Source organism: Salmo salar, chromosome ssa03 (assembly GCF_905237065.1).
Source record: "Salmo salar chromosome ssa03, Ssal_v3.1, whole genome shotgun sequence".
Taxonomy (NCBI): Eukaryota; Metazoa; Chordata; class Actinopteri; order Salmoniformes; family Salmonidae; genus Salmo; species Salmo salar.
The window spans coordinates 60,167,320-60,188,472 of record NC_059444.1 but is presented as its reverse complement, the minus strand read 5'-3'; the positions used below and the strand labels follow the sequence as shown (position 1 = coordinate 60,188,472).

At 47.7% G+C, this 21,153-nt stretch overlaps 1 protein-coding gene and 1 non-coding gene across 3 annotated transcripts; both read left to right on the top strand.

Moving 5' to 3' along the window:
- Window positions 1–1,833: 1,833 nt before the first annotated feature.
- Window positions 1,834–20,255, top strand: LOC106601005 (cyclin-dependent kinase 12). 2 transcript variants are annotated; one of them, XR_006769178.1, is made up of 14 exons: window positions 1,834–3,865; window positions 6,909–7,607; window positions 8,158–8,337; window positions 8,555–8,694; window positions 9,064–9,234; window positions 9,341–9,530; window positions 12,809–12,865; window positions 13,656–13,757; window positions 14,110–14,187; window positions 14,968–15,084; window positions 15,226–15,357; window positions 15,591–15,814; window positions 16,007–16,987; window positions 18,357–18,566. XR_006769178.1 is itself a non-coding variant. In XM_014192844.2 (14 exons), the coding sequence occupies exons 1-14, from the start codon at window positions 2,607–2,609 to the stop codon at window positions 18,773–18,775; spliced, it is 4,212 nt and encodes a 1,403-aa protein (XP_014048319.1). In that variant the 5' UTR covers window positions 1,834–2,606; the 3' UTR covers window positions 18,776–20,255. The 2 variants fall into 2 exon arrangements, 1 of the variants encoding a protein (XP_014048319.1); XM_014192844.2 differs by having other exon boundaries at window positions 16,007–16,450; window positions 18,357–20,255.
- On the top strand, window positions 7,893–8,029 carry LOC123741957 (small nucleolar RNA SNORA5). Its single transcript, XR_006769480.1, has one exon. It is a non-coding gene; the product is annotated as a small nucleolar RNA SNORA5 (small nucleolar RNA).
- Window positions 20,256–21,153: the final 898 nt, after the last annotated feature.

Genomic DNA, 21,153 nt, shown 5'->3' with positions numbered 1-21,153 from the left:
TACACATAATATCTTTATAACGGAGGAAATGTACTTTGGCTATAATTTCCAACGTCGCATGTACATACGTCCAGCTGCTAAGACGTCATATATCCGGGACATGTGCCGCGTTCCAAACAACTGGGAACTCGGAAATCTCTGACTTCCGACTAGTGCGTTCAAAACAACTGGGAACTCGGAAGAAAACTAGCTCCGACTGGGAAAAACATCGATTTTAACAATCATCCAACTCGGGCATCTTTCTAGAGCTCTGACTTTCCAACCTGAAGAAAACAAACGTCATGATTTGCCTTCATATTTTTCAGAGTTCCAAGTGGTTGTGAACACAGCAATGGACAAGCGTAGTTGGTCGAGAAATGGCAGGCTGGTCTCATAGACTAGGCGTAACATAGTAAACTAAAAGCCGTTTGATATGGTTACAGAAAGTAAAAACGAAATGAGGGTGGTTGGTTGGTCGGTCGGGGTGGATATGACAAGAACATCTAGCAACCCAAAGGTTGCATGTTCAAATCTTATCACGGACAACTTTAGAAACTTTAACTACTTACTACTTTTTAGCATGTTAGCTAACGCAAAGGTCTAAAACCCAAAGGTTGCGTGTTTGAATCTCAAAACGGACAACTTTAGCATTTTAGCAACTACTTACTACATTTGGGGCGGCAGGTAGCCCAGTGGTTAGAACGTTGGGCCAGTAACCGAAAGGTTGCTAGATTGAATCCCCGAGCTGACAAGGTAAAAATCTGTCATTCTGCCTGAACAAGGCAGTTAACCCAATGTTCCTAGGCCGTCATTGTCAATAAGAATTTGTTCTTAACTGACGTGCCTAGTTAAATATAAAATAACATGTTTTAACTACTCTGAAACTACTTAACTAAACCTTTAACCTTAATCTTAACCCCTAGCCTAGCTAACATTAGCATTAGCCACAACAAATTGTAATTCGTAACATATCATAGAAATGGATGATGGACATCCACAAATTAATAAATACCATACTAAATGTAACGTATCATACTAATTTGTGTCCCGGACTTTGTTTACTATGTTACGTCTACCCTTGAGTCCAGTTTGGAAATTGAGGTATCTGTTAGATAAATTACTATTTGGTTCAACATACAATTATGGACACTTTTTATAACACAAGTCTCTGATGGTGGAGACCGGTCTACGATAACATTAGTGTTGAAAAAAAAAAAAAATACTATAAACTGTCTAATGTTGAGCACTGCGCTGATTTATTATGAAGCTAAATTCAATTATTATTGAATGTGCGGATACCTCATGGAAGCAATAGTTGGTCTCTAGTTACCATTTGTGTGGTTGTTGGTGTGACACCACTGAGTGATGTGGTTTTTGAGGTGACACCACTGAGTGATAAAAAATACATTTGTTTTTAAGTCGGTTAGTGTCAGTTTGCTATGTTTTACGACAGAGAGGTCTCAATATCTGTGCTTACACATCATACATAGCTAGCTGTTTCTCTTTGGTCGGCTGCACAGGGCTATGGCCACTTTCTGTTTAATTTCTCAATAAAATTAAGACACATTACTCTACCCGTATCGTTTTTGTGTTCCGTATTTTGTTGTCAACTTCAGAAGTTGTTTAAATTATTTACAAGATAGTTAATGTAGTTGGAATACAATAACGTTGACTTTCATGGAAAGAAAGTTATATTTAATTGGCCCTCTACAGGTGAAACGTTGCGTCTCGCCAAGGGTGGAAGGCGGTGCAGCTCCTTGGATAGCGCTTTGGGATAGGCTGTTGCTGAGCTACCGTGAAGAATGACAGCCTTCGAGACTTCCGGTTCTAGTCATAGGGCGATAACGATAAGAGCGCAGTTGCAGAATTTATAACAGGAGCCACAATGGCGGTTGTAGTCTCTTGACAGGGCTGTGGATGTTATTAAATCCACTATCATCGCCCTAAAGATAGGCCTGGTAGATTCCCAGAGCCATTAAAAATAAACTGGAACATCTACTGCACATGAAAATACTATAATTTCTGATCAATATCAAATTAACAAGAGATAAAATTATATTAAAAGGGACCATGTAAACTGTACCAACCGGGTCAAGTTTTCATTTTGTTCGAGAAACAACATCGGCCGTTAATGACGGCTAACTGTTTGTTTATTGAACTCCAAAACCGTAAATCTAAGGAACAATAACACCTAAACTAAGCTTGGCACCGGACAAGGGAAGCTAAAAGAAAAGGGACTTATTTTTTTTCTTTCGTTTTTTACCACGCAGCATGCTAGCTACACAGAGCTAGCTAGCCAAATAGAAACGGAGAAGAGCGCACAATGCTCCGATTTATTGTTTGGGCCTTTTCAGCCAGTTTCTCTAACTAGTTAAATGCACAGGCCTTCGTTTTAGTGACGTTTTTTGGCACTAGCAACCTTGATTTTTCTGCTTTGACAAACCATGCTGCCGAACGACTTGGATAATGCGTGAGGACTAAACCTGGGCAGACTATTTTCTATTTGTCGGCCTGCTTAGAACACTGGATCTCATTTTACCGGATTTCGGAGTACTACTCTCCCGTTAATGTATTATCTCGGCTACAGAGGCCGACGCTCGGGAGAGGTTCCGCCGCTGACGTGAGGAATGCCTGGGTCGGATAGACACCATGGGACCAAGAGGAAGCCGGAATCCAACAGTAGCATTGCCCTGCCGCCCCAAACAACGAGTGGTAACAGCGGGCAACACCAGCCCCTGGTCCTGCCTCATACCTCTGCGGGCAACATGACGAGCAAGGACGGTAACCTCCAGTCAAAGTCGTCAGTGCCATCTTCTTCCAAGCGCAAACGGCATAAATCAGCCAAACATGGACGTGAGTCCGAGGTGGCTCAGGGCCCTGGTTTTTCTGCCCTCACCTCCACAGCGCCTCCTTCCGTTAGCGCCGTGAAGCCGCTGGTAGAATATGACGACATAAGTTCCGATTCGGATACTTTTTCGGACCCGCCTGCTGAAAGAGGGTCTGGGGATCGGTTAGAACCCGTCCCAGATTATAGTAAAGGGGATGGGGGCGGGGCTGTTGGTAGAGATGGTCGGGAACACAAGCACCGACACTCTCGCAAAAAGTCGAAGGATCCCAACAAAGTTAGAGACTCTGGGGAAGGGGGTCAGAGTACCAAGAAAAAAAGCAGCAAAGACCGTGAGAGAGGGAGCTCTGGGAAAGTCAAGGAGAAGGTGGCCTCCCTGTCCTCTGTAGCATCCCTGTCCTCCGGATCACGACGTCAGGGTCAGCTGGAGGCTGACTTGGGGCCAAAGCGTGGAGAGTTGCCCCCTTCCTCCCAGGCCCAAACTGCAGCCAGTGTGGGAAGCACCACATCCTCCTCCTCGTCATCTCGCAGCAAGGAGGGTGGCCGCTCCGGGAAGTCTCGCAAGGATAAGCCACAGAAGACAGAGGGACGTGAGGGGCGGGGGGATGCAACCGCCAGCCAGAGCACCTCTGCCTCTCAGAAGGTCCGGACGGAGAGGAGCCAACGCAAGTCCTCAAAGAGCCACAAGTCCAGCCCTAAGGGCAAGGGGCAGCCTTCCTCGAGCAGGGGGAGCCCTCGCCGGAAGGTAACAGCCCCTACACAGTCCCCCAGCCCCCCAAGGAGAGGGGGTAATGGAAGCCCCATGGTCAGTGGTTACAGCCAGGAGGTGGACAGCTACCACCACCAGAGACGCAGGCCGGCCCCACAGAGCCCCAGCCCCTACAGGGAGATGTCAAGGCGGAGCAGGCAGAGGTCGGACAGCCCCTACGCCAGCAGGCAGAGGTCTTCCAGCTATGAGCGAGACGACAGCCCCTACTCCAGGAGACGCTCCATCAGTCCCTATGGTAACCGCAGGTCCTCCAGCGCTAGCCCTGTGTCCCGGTGAGTATTCTAGCCTGGCCCAGGCACCTTCCATTCAGCCTGCCTCATATTCACATTTATGCTAGTAGTGTAATACGTACCAAATCACACTCTATTCCCTTTATTCAGCACTACTTTTGACCAGGTCCCATGAGACTGGTCAAAAGTAGTGGACTACAAAGGGAATATGGTGTCATTTGAGACACAGCCTAATACTAACCTGTAGCTATGGACTACTACTAGCCACCCAATCTGTTGGTTATTCACTCACTGTATGGCATGCACCTCCACACACAGAGGCATATTCACCAGTGCTGTCTAACACACATTGATTCTCACAAGTGCCCAAAGTGCCTTTTTACAGAGGCCCAGTAAGGACGCGAACGTGATAATGAACTGGTGTTGTTACTGTTGATGATCTTATTGGTCACACTGGAACATGGCCAGGCCACTGGAGGAGACGCCAGGTCCACTCTGACTGTTTCTACTGTTTGTTTTCTACCCCCTTTTGTTTGTGCTAAGGAAGTGCGTGTACTATGTGTTTGATAAAGCTGCAATATGTAACTTTTTGGGCGACCTGACCAAATTCACATAGAAATGTGAGTTATAGATCTGTCATTCTCATTGAAAGTAAGTTTAAGAAGCAGTAGATCTGTTTTATATGCGCTATTTCTATGCTTCCTGTTAAGTTTCGTTTTTGCCTCTTTAACTTTCGGTTTTGTACACCAGCTTCAAACAGCTGAAAATACAATATTTTGGGTTATAGACAATATTTCACAGTGAGTTTAGTTGGTACAATGATGCATTGCTTGTTTTGTAACAAACTGAAATTAGGACAACTAATAGAAATTTTGCAAACAGGAAATGGCGGAGAGATTTCAGCATATTGTACCTTTTTAAATCGTAAGTGGTTGAGACAGCACTTTAGACAGCTGAGGATTGAGCCATGGGTAACAGAGGGTACCTGTAGCTTCCTCTCCTGTGCTCCTAGCCTCAGGGTGTTGGAAAGGGAATGGCTAGGCCAGGTTGCAATGACCTGCACTGGCTACTTTAAACTATGGTCAGGGAAGAGACATTGATTCTATGTTCAGATGTGTCTTTGTGACACGCAGGGCTGTTTCTGCCAGGGAGTTGTTGCCTCTTGCCATGTGGTGTAGAGGGGGAAGGGAAACCTATGGACGTCGGGAGAGGCATCACATTGGGCTCAGACAGACAGGCAAGTCCTGTGTGCTCCAGTCTAGGGAAACCGTATGAGGAGCTGTGGTCTTTGGAGCAGGAGAGGGCATGGGTTGGGGGATAGGCTACACTAGCCAGGCAGCGGGCTGATGTTAGCTCTCCAGGAACGGGGTTGGACAGCCTTGGGCTAGGCTGTTGACATTCAGCCATTTTGATTTTGTGTTGCATCAGTGAGTGGACCTTGAGCTTCTGTTGGTGAGAGGTGGCATAGCTGTACGATAAAACTAGGCCCTCCGTAGTGATTGTTAAAAGGTTCTCTGCTGTCAGTAGACCCTATTGAAAGATGCTGCTGGTGAATCATGTTGGTGTAGTCTTTTTATTTCATTTTCTTTTATTTAACCTTTTTATTTAACTAGGTAAGTCAGTGAAGAACAAATTGTTATTTACAATGACGGCCTACCCCAGCCAAACCCTAACCCGGACGACGCTGGGCCAATTGTGCGCCGCCCTATGGGACTCCCAATCATTGCCGCTTGTGATACAGCCTGGAATCGAACCAGGGTCTGTAGTGACGCCTCTAACACTGAGATGCAGTGCCTTAGACCACTGCGCCACTCGGGTGCCAGTCGAGCATGTAGCTAACTGTAGGCTATTTGTTTAGTCTAGCTAATTAACTTCAATGTCCCAGTTATTAACTTATAAGAATCACATTTTAGATTTAGTTTGTAGACTTGTATAAGTTTTCATGCTCAGGGACATATTCACTTGCTACTAGTTCATTTGTTTTCCTAACCTTCAAACAAATGATGGAATCTGAATGTTGTCTCCGCAATTAAAGGGATACTTAATGATTTTCGTCAGTGCCATCTTCTTCCAAGCGACCTTTATGAGGCCGTCATTGTAAATAAGAATTTGTTCTTAACTGATTTGCCTAGTGAAATAGAGTCAGATCAACTTGTGGATACCATTTTTCTGTCTGCATGCATTTTGAAGGAAGTTGCCAACTAGCGCCAGCAGAATTGCTTACTAGTTAGCATTGTCTCGCAAAACTACCTCTAACTTCCTTCATACTGGACACAGATAAAAATGGTATAGATGAGTTTATCTCACTCTGCCAAAATCCCGAAGTATCCCTTTAAGTATGTTCAGAATCTTTATACTTTTCATCTTACATCTCCCACATTTGAATAAGGGTTACTTTGATGGTTATCAAAAGTATGTATGGTGATGAGGTGTTTGAATTTATGTCCCTAAGCTATTTGGAATGTTGAGGTTAACCCACAAGACAGTAGACTTCTGGAGTACGTTTGTACACACATTGCTTTAGTCTGAACTTAAAGTAGCCAAAGGTTGTCCCCCTGGCTGACCTAATTGTATGTCTGTATGCTGACTAAGGGAATGGGAAGTGTAGCTTATATGGAAGGAGACACAACTCCTTTTATGTGTAAACGCAGTCAGTGTGCTATCTCAGCAAATGGCGCTACCTCTCTGAACTCGTCTCTAACGTAGCTTGGACCAGGGTCCTGCCTCTCCAACACACGTGAGCGCCAGTTGACCACTTACGAACCAGTTGAGTTACAGAAAAGGATCCAATTTGGTAGCACAGTTGGTGAAATGTCAAGCTAGCTGTGGAGTGAGCTTGCCGCATGGTCTTACCTCATTATATAAACATAACACACGTTCCGTACTTATCATTTGCAGTGGTGTGCCATTTGTTGTTTTTATTAATACACAAGTGCACAATGCCCCAGTAATGTCAAATGTCCTCCCTTCTAGTTCCTCTTTCTTGTTGCTCACTCCCAACTTAGAGAGAGAGAGAGAGAGAGAGAGAACTTGCAGCCAACAAGGAATGATTGTTTTCCTGACATCTTGCCTCTTCTCTCTCCAGGCGCTCAGTTCGCTCCCGGAGTCGTTCGCCGCCTTTCTCCTCTTCCCGTCGCTCCTCCTCTCGCTCTCGCAACAAGAAGCATTCGTCCTCTGCCGGGGGGGGCGGGTCTCACAGCAGCCGGCCCACCAGCCGCTCCCCACCCTCCTCCCGCCTGCCACTCAACTCCAGCCTGGGGGCGGAGCTTAGCCGGAGGAAGAAGGAGCGCCAGGCTGCGGTGGCTGCAGCTCGCCCCCCCTCCCCTCCACCTTCCTCACGCAAGTCCAAGGGGTCCACCTCACGCCCCCCTAAAGCTGAGCCCGAGAGAGTACCTGAGAGAGACTTTGTCCAAGTCACGGACCTCCAGCCTCCACCCATTGCGCCCCAGGACACTCTTGTTGGCGAAGAACACGGCTCTGCATCTCCACCCTCCACCTTCTCATCTCCTGCTCCCCCTTTGCCCCCCGGTCAGACGACCCCACTACCTCCACCTCCTCTGCCCTCCACCCCTGTCACCCAACTTCAGCCACCTACACCCCAGGGCCAGACTGAGACCAGCCTCGCACCCTCCACAGCCCTCTCCTCCTCATTGTCGTCTCCCCAGTCCAAATCTCCTGCCCCCATGCCCACACGCAGCCCTGCCCGCCTGACACCCATCCACAAGACCTCCACTCTGCCCCCCCTGCCTTTACCACCCATGCTAGTGGGAGACTGCCAGGACAGGTAAGCCATGAAACGCACACACATACACAACTCTCCTCTCCCCAGTCCTGTTGCTTGGCAAACCTGTAGTCATCAACAGAACAGCCATTAGGCCAATACAGTAGGCTCAGGTTTCACCCAACAGTCAGTCTCTCTGAAACACACACCTGCCTGCAGTACAGTACTGGAATTCTGAACAGATTACCTGAATGCTCTGTAGGCGATGTCTTAGCTGCCATTAGACCACGAGTATGTCAAGTAGTAAAAATAGGCCTACATGGGACTTAAAAATGATCACTAACTCCTTGCAGCCTTGTCAAATTCAGTGCTTCCTCTACAGTGGACTGCACTGGCCAAAATGGCTGCCAAAGTGAAACTGTAGTTCATGGGCCCCACATCCCTTTGTCATGGTAATTGGGGATACATTTGTGCTACAGACACATAAGGAAAAGAAAATCCATACTCACTAGAGAAACGATGATGCGGTGGAGTAATGAAATGCTCTTTTTCTCTCCTTCCTTCTTTACCTTCGATCTCTCGCTCTCCCTTTTTCTCTCTCTCCCGCCATCAGTCCGAAGAAGTCCACTCCTCCTCAGAGGTCTTCCAGGAAGGAGAAAGAGGTGCGGAATCGGCCGTCTCTGATCGACCTCCCGCTGCCCCCCACGCTGGCCGGAGGAGACCCCTCGCCCCCTCAGTCCCCCGTCTACCGAGCTCCACCTCCACCCCTGTCCGCTCTCAAGAAGAGACCAAAGTGAGTTCCTACCTGCTCAACCTAACCTACCCTTCTCCTTATCAATTCCCCCAAACCACCTATCTACACTCCTCTTTTCCACAGCCCTCCTCTCCCATCGCAGCCTATTTCCTTTCAATAAAAAATAAGCACAAGATGGTACAAAGTTATCATCAAGGGCTTATTCCGTGAGGTAAAGCGTTTCCTAATACCAAGTCTCCTCGGCTCTCCTGTCTAGGTTTTGCTGTCCTCGCTATGGCGAACGCAAACAGACACAGAGCGACTGGGGCAAACGCTGCGTGGACAAGTTTGACATCATCGGCATTATCGGGGAGGGCACCTACGGCCAGGTGTACAAGGCCAAGGACAAAGACACCGGTGAGAGCCCCGTGTGCTGCCCTTTCACTGGCATACCTGTGTTTTGTTGTTCTTGAGAGCGGCACAAATGATCACCATGCCTGCGGTATGTGTGTATGCTATGGGGTGTTGTGACTGATCTCGCCTCCCCATGTCCCCTTTGCTCTAGCCTCTCTGTATGTGTCTTTCAGAGGAATTTGAAATTAAGCAGAAGACACATTTCCGTTGGGCGTCCGTGTACATTGGACAAATGTGTTTTTATTTAGCACATTTATTAAACTTTTGATCGGGACAATCGACAGAGTTGGTACAGTAAAACGGACGTTTTCATCCACCTCCTACATTGGACAGTGACGTAATCTGTAATGTTAATTTTCTCCTGTCCTCCAGGTGAGCTGGTGGCTCTGAAGAAGGTGCGTCTGGACAATGAGAAGGAGGGCTTCCCCATCACGGCCATCCGAGAGATCAAGATCCTCCGCCAGCTCAACCACCGCAGCGTGGTCAACATGAAGGAGATCGTCACAGACAAACAGGACGCACTGGACTTCAAGAAGGACAAAGGTGTGTGGAAAGGGGGACTGTGTGTGTGTAGGGTTTGTGCTTGGTGTATGTCTGTGCCTGTATGCGTGTGTATGCGCATCCCCCTTATCCCTGCCTGTTCCGTCAGGTGCCTTCTACCTGGTGTTTGAGTACATGGATCATGACCTGATGGGTCTACTGGAGTCAGGGCTGTGTCAGTTCTCCCAGGAACACGTGAGGAGCTTCATGAGACAGCTGATGGAGGGACTGGACTACTGCCACAAGAAGAACTTCCTGCATAGAGACATCAAGTGCTCCAACATACTGCTCAACAACAGGTACTGGTGTAGCATGGTAATATCACGGTACCAAAACGTTATGATACCAACATTTTAACATACCTTAGTACTGTTTCGTATGATACCACTGAATCTTTCAGCCCTACCGATCTAAAGAACCTGCTGCCGCCTGTTATAAAATCTTTATAAAGTCATTTGGGTTTATAAAGTCAGTTGAATTGAAGCGTCAGCCACTAGTCTCTTATATGCACAGGTCCAATGCCACTTCACTTTCATGCTCATATCACGTATGGCAGCTATAATCAGCCAGCCTCATCCCCTCCCAGCCCTCATTAACCTGCTTCTCTCAGCATCCCCTCCCAGCCCTCACTCACCTGCTTCTCTCAGCATCCCCTCCCAGCCCTCACTCACCTGCTTCTCTCAGCATCCCCTCCCAGCCCTCACTCACCTGCTTCTCTCAGCATCCCCTCCCAGCCCTCATTAACCTGCTTCTCTCAGCATCCCCTCCCAGCCCTCACTCACCTGCTTCTCTCAGCATCCCCTCCCAGCCCTCACTCACCTGCTTCTCTCAGCATCCCCTCCCAGCCCTCACTCACCTGCTTCTCTCAGCATCCCCTCCCAGCCCTCACTCACCTGCTTCTCTCAGCATCCCCTCCCAGCCCTCACTCACCTGCTTCTCTCAGCATCCCCTCTCAGCCCTCACTCACCTGCTTCTCTCAGCATCCCCTCCCAGTCCTCACCTGCTTCTCTCAGCATCCCCTCCCAGCCCTCACTCACCTGCTTCTCTCAGCATCCCCTCCCAGTCCTCACCTGCTTCTCTCAGCATCCCCTCCCAGCCCTCACTCACCTGCTTCTCTCAGCATCCCCTCCCAGCACTCACTCTCACCTGCTTCTCTCAGCATCCCCTCCCAGCCCTCACTCACCTGCTTCTCTCAGCATCCCCTCCCAGCCCTCACTCACCTGCTTCTCTCAGCATCCCCTCCCAGTCCTCACCTGCTTCTCTCAGCATCCCCTCCCAGCACTCACCTGCTTCTCTCAGCATCCCCTCCCAGCCCTCACTCACCTGCTTCTCTCAGCATCCCCTCCCAGCCCTCACTCACCTGCTTCTCTCTCCGTGCCCTCTACATGTACATCTATTCCTCCATTAGTTTTTTAAATATAATTTATCCGTGATGGCGAGTGGGGAGAGACCCTGATAAGTCTTCTGTTAGATTTGTACATTATGTTACATGCGAGCAGTTCGAGCAGTGTTGTTACATTGTATAATTTCATAGCCTGTTATAACCAAGAACACAGGTCAGTCTGAGTAGACTTTGCAAGTTCACTGTCATACAGCCCCTGAGTGTCAGAGAGGGGAAATGGAGCACAGCTTCACGACAGGCGTGCTTGCAGCTTTACAGAAAAGAAAAGAGCTCGTCTCTAGCCTAAACTGCAACAACAGCAAAACATCTGAGCAATATTACCAGAGATACCTTTCTGTCTTTCTAGCAGGATTCGTGCACAATATTACCAGAGATACCTTTCTGTCTTTCTAGCAGGATTCGTGCACAATATTACCAGAGATACCTTTCTGTCTTTCTAGCAGGATTCGTGCACAATATTACCAGAGATACCTTTCTGTCTTTCTAGCAGGATTCGTGCGCATTTTATATAATTTCACAAACCATGTTGCGGGCAGTTTTAAACTAATCCCCAGTCTCTGACGTTTTTCAGTCATGTTACCTAGCTAGCTAACAACCTGGTAACTTGACAGTAGGTTTAGACTAATTTGATTGGCACAGGAGGAAAGGAAAAGGGTCTGCTACTCATGAGATGTCCTTCAAAGCCAGATTCATATAGGCCTAATGTAAGCCTAAACTGTATCAAAAAAATCTTTCTTTCTGGGGCTCCTTAAATTCTGTTTGGTTCCTAACGTTTTAAAAGTTGTGGAGCAGTGTGTGTGTTTGTGGGAGAGAGAGAGGCGTGTGTGTTTATGAGAGAGGGAGACAGAGAGCGCGTGAGGGAGTGTGTCTGTGTTAACTGAAGAGAAAGGTGTCGTGCAGCGTTTTCCCCTTACTGCTACAATTTAATAAAAAAAATGATTTTACCTTTATTTAACTAGGCAAGTCAGTTAAGAACAAATTGTTATTTTCAATGATGGCCTGGGAACAGTGGGTTTAACTGCCTTGTTCAGGGACAGAACAACAGATTTTATCCATGTCAGCTCAGGGATTTGATCTTGCAACCTTTTGGTTACTAGTCCAACGCTCTAACCACTAGGCTACCTGCCGATCATTATGCATGTCTTTTCCTCCAGCCAAATCACACGTAGGCCTTTACAAATATGAGCAAATCAGCCATTTTATGCAGTTAAATGCAATGTGTTGTATTGAGTAGAAGTGTGAATTTCAGTGACAGATTTTTGCGTAGCACATGCACTGAACGTTTAGAAAAAACGGGAACAAGCGTCCGGGAGACGGGGTGAACAGGATGCTAAGCCACAGACCCCCCCCCACCATGGTATCGCGATACTTCTTGGTATCGTGATACTTGGCCTGGTATCGTATCATTAGTAAAATGTTGGTATCGTGACTAATAGGTTCACAAGGAGGAAGGAACAGTGTTTCCCCATCCCTGGTCCTTGGGCCGGTCCGTGAGATGTATCTGGCTGGTCGCTGAGATGCTTCACTGTCCATTTTAAACGATACAGTTCCGCAGTGCTAGTTTTAATGGTAGACTCAACGAGATGACGAGCAGCACCGCAGATAATGAGATGAGCGTGACGCAAGACTTTCCTGTCACACAGAGTATCTGCGATTCACGCTGCTACAACATAGTATGTACGGGACAAAAACAGCGGCCGAGTTCAGCCTCGCGCTTCAACGCTCTTAGTTGTCGTGGAAATTGACCCACTACTGCTGAATACTTTGTGCATCTACGTCATCTCGCTGAGTCTACCTTTAATGTAAGCAGTTCCCCAAGGAGGGAAAAACATAGCTTTGCCGGTCCCTGCTATTAACAATTGACACACTAACCTAGAATGTTATGGTAATGGAAACGGTAGTAGTTTGTGTGGTTTTAGTAGTAAGCACAGGGAGTTGTTTGAAATGATTGTTGGAGCTATAGTAGGATTGGGTTTTTCCTTTTGATTGGTGCTTCTGTCAATGTGCAACGTTCTACCATGGGAATTCAAATGCCCTTTCCTCTGCCTCGCTGTTGTGATTGAATTATTCACTTAGTGAGGGTTGTGTAAGGTAGCAGCTGTAGAATGTAATGCGTTGTCTTGTTATTGAGTTTGATTCTCTGTCTCTAACTTCTTTATCTCTCTCCTTGTGCAGTGGTCAGATCAAACTGGCTGACTTCGGTTTGGCCCGCCTCTACAACTCAGAGGAAAGGTGAGACTTGGATTTCTCAAGTTGCTTTGGAGCAACGATGACATCACCATAAAGTCAGTGGTCCTTCCTGCCCCTGGTTCAACCCTTTTGAACTGTGACCCTCACACGGGCCTTTTCTCATTTGGGAAAAAGCCCGTCCTTCACCCTCTCCTATGTCCGCTCTCCTCTGTGATCCGGAAACCGATAAGTGGTCAAGGAAATGCCAATTCGTTAGTAGGCGACCGGAACAGTGTCCTTCCCTCCTTGATAGCCACCTTTAGCCATGTGTATCCTACCAGAGTCCTTCACGGAAGAGTTTTGATATCTGCCACAGCCCCTTTGAATCCACTTTTGTTTTGTTGGAGGAGAAAAGCATGCACACAAACAATATGCTGCTTATCGTTTTATCTGTATCTATTTTTATCACGTTACTCATTTGGGATCCACCCCTGTAAACCTAATTTGCCTGATTATCCGTGAGTGGAGGAGTCTCATTTCATACAAGCCACATTTTCATCCATGTTCCTTCGCCTCTCCTCCATTACCTTTTTCAAAAGAAGGCGAGAGAGGACGTGGGAGTTGAGCAAATCCAGTTGAGAAAAGGCCTCTGTTGCCATTGCGGTCAGAATGAAAACGTCTATCTATTCCAGTGATTCCCCAATAGGTGGAGCTGTGTCCTGTATAAAGAGGTTTTGCCTCCCATCAGCCCATTGTTGAGAGATGAATTGTGGGTGTTTTGACACTGGAGGGCATAGTAAATGTACTTTATCTGTGTGTTATATCTGAATGTCCCCTTCCCTGCTCCCTCCAGTCGACCCTACACTAATAAAGTAATCACGCTATGGTACCGCCCCCCTGAGCTCCTCCTGGGAGAGGAGAGGTACTCTCCAGCCATCGACGTCTGGAGCTGCGGGTTAGTACAAACTCACCTTGTGCACACACACACCGTCATGCACCTGGACACTGATTCTGTACATGCCCAAGAACACTCATTCCCTGTGCAGGTTTATTGGTGCACAAACATTTCATTCACACATATATTCTCCAATCGAGCAAGCGCCACGTAGGGAAACAGATTGTACTTACCTTATTGTTCCACATGGTGTCACTATAAAACTGCTATATCATTTTGACTGAAGTAGTCGGAGCGCTAAACCTAATGATTGGCAGATAATTATCACTCTTAACAAATCCTAACTCAAGATTTGTGAATGCTTTTTTTTAATGTGAGTGGCCAACATTGTCCATTGAATGTTTGTTCACAGGTGCATTCTGGGAGAATTGTTCACCAAGAAGCCCATCTTCCAGGCCAATCAGGAGCTGCTGCAGTTAGAGTTGATCAGGTATGCTGCTATTGCCCCCTGCTGCCTGGAAGACTGCATCTCCACATTACAATCCTGTCTGACATGGCAACCTATCTTATATAGCAGCCATACTCAACAGGTAGAACGCAGTCCAGACCCAGAATGGGGTGAATACGGACCGCGGGTCCTGACTTTCTTGTTTTTGGAACTCAGTCGGGCTTTCAACCTACTGCGGTTGAGTGCAATTTCTAAAATTTGGAAGTGCATGGGCAGGCTTCCTCATGTCATTCACTGACAGATCTTAAAGAGATGTTTTTAACTTGTCATAAATGTCCAGTTGATGTTAACTAGATAGGTAAGTTGACCAGCTACCTAAATCTTGTAGTTATCATGGCCAAATGATGTGCCCAGGGGCCTCGACCCACATTGGTCCCCCATTTTAGATTTTGTTGAGTCACTCGGGTATCGTTTGAACACACAAGAAATGGCCAAATGTGTAGAATTGCAGGAAATTAGCTCATTAAAAGTATGTTCTATCCGCCAACAAGAGGGGTGTGAACCATTTCGGGTCGTATGGGTTGCAAGGTTGGAGGTTGTTACTACGGTGATAAATGACTTCCCATCTGGGCCTTTGCCGCCTAGGATATTTGTGTGACTGGATCTTCTCAAATAGGAGTTGAATAGCCCTGCTATATATTGCACTACTTTTGACCAGAGCTCTAAGGGCCTTGGTCAAAAGCATTGCACTATATAGGGAATAGGGTGCCATCTGGGATAGGACCCATGTTTACCACAGCTTTAACTCTCTCCCTGTCTCAGTCGTCTGTGTGGGAGCCCCTGTCCCGCTGCCTGGCCTGACGTCATCAAGCTGCCCTACTTCAACACCATGAAGCCCAAGAAACAGTACCGCCGACGGCTACGCGAGGAGTTTGCCTTGTACGCCACATGACATACACACCATGGGATATTCTTGTCCTTTCATCAGTATGATAGTTGTGGCAGTACATCAGTTGTTGAGGCTATTTGTTTGACTCGCGTTGTCTAATTTTGCTCTCTCTCTCTCGTACTCTCTGTCAGTCTGCCTGCTCAGGCCCTGGACCTGCTGGACCGCATGCTGACCCTTGACCCTGCGCGGCGCTGCACGGCCGAACAGGCCCTCAATAGTGACTTCCTGTGTAACGTGGAACCCAGCAAGATGTCCCCGCCCAAGTGAGGACCTCGTCTTTGCCCTGTCTTTTCCTGGGCCCATTACATCTAGAGAAAAACCTCAAACTATCTACCACCATACTCCCAACACCCTTATTGCTTTCTTTGTCACACCAACACCCCTCTCGATTTCTTTTCCATACACCTAACTTTGCCTCTCTTTCTGTATCTCTCCCTCATGCATTCATCACCCCGTTTTTGCTTCTGTATCACTCTCTCTCGCTCTCTCTCTCCAGTCTCCCTCACTGGCAGGACTGCCACGAGCTGTGGAGTAAGAAACGGCGGCGCCAGCGTCAGAGCGGGCTGCCCGAGGATGTGCCTGTGCCCAAAGTGCCCCGTAAGGACCCCTCGGGGGCTTCCAGTGGAGAGAACAGCCGGCCCCAAGCCAGCCCAGCTGGAGCCCCGCCCCCGCCACCCGGAAGACCACCCTCCTCAGCCATCTCAGCCAATGAGCTAGCAGGTCAGGCCGACACAGTAGTCACAGTTCGCTACTATAGAAGAACATACCCTTATCCAAATGTCTCCTTGGTTAGATAGTGGCTGCACAGGCAGACGAGGGTTGTAAGTCTATAATGTGAACACATGTTGTCTCCATACACTCTCAGCAGGCTTCTGTCTACAGTATGTGTGACCATTGTCTCTCTCCCATCAGGCCTGGGTGCTGCAGCGGAGCAGCTGAACCAGACAGAGCTGGCTGTACTGTTGAACCTGCTGCAGAGACAGACAGACCTCAGCCTGCCTCAGATGGCCCAGCTCCTCAACGTCTCCTCCAACCCAGAGAGCCAGCAGCAGCTAGAGACCCTTAGCCAGTCCCTGTCTGCCCTGACCGAGGCCTCCCACCACCGGGGGGCCTCAGAGGACCAGGGTCCGGCTAGGTCCCAGCCCCCCGAACCTCCCCCAGAGCCTCAGGAGCCCTCCCCGCACCACAGCGAGCCGCCCCTCAGCCAGGACGACCAGACCAACCTCCTGGCCCTCCTATTGGGCCAGCTCATTAAGCCGCAGGCCGAGGGGACTGAGCAAGGCGACGAGAGCAATGGCGTCCAATCAGAGGAGGCGGTGCCTCGCGGTTCGTCTGCCTCCACTGCTGACCGCAAGGGCAAGTCTGGGTTCAGTCTCTAGGGGGAGGGGCAGAGAGCACTGGGTCAGGGGGATCTCACAGGGGACTGGTGGACGAGGGGGAGGAGACTGGGCGGAGGGTGACGCCCCGTCATAGCTTCCCTGTCATGGTGCGGATCTTGTCATCGATTATTTTTCTGCTTACCATAAAGCAGTTGTAAATTCCTTTATAAACGAGCTGATGAGATGAAAGATCTTAACTAAATGGCAAACCGGAAGAAAGATTCCATGGTTACTTTAAATATTTTTTGAGGAAGATGAGTTTTATGTTGTCTAGACCCACCTCCTATCAACAACAGTTTCACCCCCCTACCCATCTTTTGTCTGTCTCACCTGTCTCCTACTTAAAAGGCTACTTTCACCCACTCAGTCACACATAGGTGGAAACATACCATACATGAAGTTGGCAAGTTCTCAAGATGTCTGACCAGAGAGTGGCTTCGGACGCCCAGGTCACATGGACTGGGCTTTGGGCACAAGGACTTTTCTCATTGGTGTGAATGTAAACTAAGAGAAGGTTTGTAGTTTTACAGCGTTAGAAAGAAAATGGTTCACTCTTCCTTTCACTCTGCCTCTTTATCACCCTGTTTTCTTTTCCCATTCCCTCTTTCTCTCTCATTTCTCCATTTGTTAAAGCAGGTTTCTTGGATTGTTCTTCCTTCCATAAAAATATATTGCTTTAAAACCAGTCTGTAATGTCAACATTTTTATGAAGAAAGTCTAATAAATTATCAAGCAAAAATATATGTTTTGAACCTTAGACTTCACCTGCATGTCTTTCTTTTTAACTTTTATTTAAATCACACATTTTAATTTTATTTTTGTATGTTGTCTTTTACATTAGACCTCGGAATCATCCGACGCTAGTAAAGCGTTCTCCTCTGTAGTCTGTCTATCTGTAGTCACCCTACTGTTGGCACTTAAAGCAACAACCCTGTTGCCTAGGAAACAACTGTAGCAGCAGTGTTGCCCGGTAGCCATGACAGCAGACTGAGAAGGCATCTCTCTGTCTCAGCTTTATGGCCTGCATGGAGCTTTATGCACCTCTCTCCCTGTAGTGTCACCCCCCCCCTCCCCAAACTTCAGGTTTTACCCCTCCCTATCCATAATAACCCATGCTCGTATTGTTGTTGAAATATAACTGAGTGTCTGTCAGGGTTGAACAAACCCTAAGGTGAGAATCCCCCTCTACTATGTAAAGCGCTTTGGGTGTCTCGAAAAGCGCTATATGAATCCAATCGATTATTATTGTTATAAACACGCCCCCATGTCCTGCTTCTTTCTTGTGTTGTTCACATACGTGTGAATAAATGTTATGTTGATTATTTAGGCCACCATGAGGTCTTTTGATATTCCATCATCTCTCAACATTACAACTTGTCTGTCAACGTTCAAAAATGTTACCTACTTAAGGATTTTATAACATACCAGTCACCATGAACCAAGAGGGGAGAAATAACGTAGGTGGCACACCTCCAGACTAATTTAGAGAATGAACATTTATCATAATCACAATTGTGGTATTTAGTAGCAATATCAACCCATGACAACTACACGTTTTACTCATCCAATTAAAACAGTAGCCTATTGGAAACATTTATCCAACTGAAACGACTTGTTGAGTGGATGGTGAGGATCCAGCGGTAGGAATGGTACATGATCTCCCTCTGCTGGCCAAGGTGGGAAATACAGCTGTACGTTGTCTAGACCCCACTCGCAGACACTTACCTGGTTCTCTGGGACGTTTCACTAAAGGGAATTGAATAAAAATGTGTCTGTAGTGTAGATGGTGCAAATGTCCAGGTGAAATCTCACTGTAACTGTGTGCTTTGTGTTTCTTGTAAATATCTGATTGACTTGTTTTCTCTGACCCCACCCCCCCTCAGACTGTGCAGTCACCAAGCGGAAGCAGCCGATCGGAACAAATCAGGTCCCTCCATCCTCCGAGCGACGTCCCCCCTCTCCGCCTGGCACTCCACCCTCAGCCCTCCTCCCCCCTGGCCAGCAGCAGCCCAGCTCTGAGCCCGGGCCCGGTCAGGACATCAGCCCAGCGGTGGCAGCCGCCCTGCTGCAGCTCATCTCTCAGCAGGACCCAGAGGCTGGGGCCCCCCAGCGCAGCAGGGACCACTCCCCCGCCGTGGGTACCCCTGTCCGGGGACAGCCACCCCCTGCCTGGACGACTGACTCCCCTAAACCATCTCCTGCCAGAGAGCCTCCTACTGGCATGGAACCCGCTGCCTCTGCTATCCCAGCACAGTTCCCCAAGGACCAGGACCTCCGCTTTGCCCACAGGACCGCTCGCTGATCCTGGGTGGGCCTGTTTAGAGACCTGGGGTACAATGGGCCGACGAACAGGAGCCAGGGACACCTACTGTACTGATAATGATGATACTATAGACCAGTCTCTCTAGGTGGGCACAGAAGAGCATCTCACCTGAGCAGGTTGTGTATATTGGAAGATGTGAGGTAGATGGCTGTGAGATTGTTAGTCTGAAGGAAAGAGCAGGTCTTTGGGTTAGGATGTTATTGTGAAGATGGACAGTGTTGGTTTGGCTAAAGGACAAGCTAAGCCCCACTCTAGACAGACAGACTGGGGTTGGGCCTTGGTGAGGTGCTAGACCTGGAGGTGGGACAAACTTCCACACCCTTCAATCACTAACACTGCCCCTCCTCCTGGACCTCCTGACTTGCTGAAGAAGTTGGATCCTAACGAGTTCCACACGTGGAATGTGATCAGCTGTGATTTTTTTGGTTTAATTTGCAACTCAAATGATTGTTATGTCTACTGCAGTGCCCTCTAACGATGAGGCTATCAGTGGGTTTTGGAGTCTGGTGTCCTCACTCCTCTTCATCTGCAGTTGAATGGGTGGGGGTTGGTGTCTGCTACGTATGACACCGGTGGAACAAAGAACAAGTCTGAAATGTAGAGGTGGTTAACTGGGGGTCAGTGGGGGTGCAGATGTAAAACACTGGGACTGAGAGTGAGTTAACTACTCAGTCAGTCTCATCATGCTAGCTGGCTCCTGACTTTCGACCTTGTGCCTCCTTTGTGACCTTAGCAACCCCTGAATGATCTTTGCCCGCAGGGAAGAGTTGGGTTGTTTCTTCTGTTCTGGAAGGCACATTAACAAGAGAAGGCATGGCTCAAAATACATTAGCATACCTTGTGTGTCCTTGGCCAAAGGTACTGTAAAATAAGGTATTTGGGTCTCAGTCCTATCTCCCCTTGTTGTCTCTCTCGCTCAATCTATGTATGTCAGCCCCAGTTAGCTTTCCCATGTAGAAATGAAAATGTTCATTCTCGAACGCTCTCTCTCTAGTAACAGGTACATGTGTCTCTCTAACCCTCATACTCACTCTGCTACACTCAGACACTGTCTCATTAACTGCTCTACTATACTCACTAGTCTTTCATTGACCCTCTGGTCACAGCTAGCAAGCCGGTCACCCAACCCCGTAGCAACTGGACACCTATAGACCTACACACACACACACCTCTCCAAAGCTTTCCCTGACGATCTCTGATAGCCTTGTTATCTTTTGCCTCCCTGCCTAATTCTGTGCAGCAAATACGTTTTTGTGTGATTTATTTTCTACTTTAAAGACAAAGTTAGATGTTAAAAAGATGGTCCATGGTTTTGTTTCCTTTGTTTTGTTTTGGGAAGGGAGAAATTGGGAAGAGATCTGACTTTGGGTTTCATGTGACCATGTGACTGTAAAAGATGATATTTTGTAATATGTGTTTTCTCGGTTCAATTTATTAAAGGAAATCATGCGACCAGAAAGTTTTAAAGTGATGTGCTTTATTCTCTTGTCATGTACACAGAGTATACAAAACATTAGGAACACCTTCCTAATATTGAGTTGTAGCCCTTTTGCCCTCAGAACAGCCTCAATTAGTCATGGCATGGACTCTACAAGGTGTCGAAAGCATTCCACAGGTTGAGAGCTTCATGTTCCTTGGTGTCCACATCACCAACAAACTAGAATGGTTCAAACACACCAAGACAGTCGTGAAGAGGGCAAGACAAAACCTTTTCTTCCTAAGGAGACTGAAAAGATTTGGCATGGGTCCTCAGATCCTCAAAAGGTTCTACAGCTGCAACATCGCGTACGGCCCAGTACATCACTGGGGCTAAGCTGCCTGCCATCCAGGATCTCTACACCAGGCGGTGTCAGAGGAAGGCCCTAAACATTGTCAAAGACCCCAGCCACCCCAGTCATAGACTGTTCTCTCTACTACCGCATGGCAAGCGGTACCGGAGTGCCAAGTCTAGGACAAAAAGGCTTAACAGTTTTTACCCCAAAGCCATAAGACTCCTGAACAGGTAATCAAATGGTTACCTGGACTATTTGCATTGTGTGCCCCCCGACTGCTGCTACTCTGTTTATCATATATGCATAGTCACTTTAACTATACATTCATGTGCATACTACCTCAATTAGCCCGACTAACCTGTGCCCCCGGACATTGGCTAACCAGAATATCTGCATTGTGTCCCACCACCCGCCAACCCCTCTTTTACGCTACTGCTACTCTGTTTATCATATATGCATAGTCACTTTAACCATACCTACATGTACATACTACCTCAATCAGCCCGACTAACGGTGCCTATATATAGCCTCGCTACTGTTACTATTCAGTTGTTACTGGTTTTTTTTTATTTCCTTATCTATTGT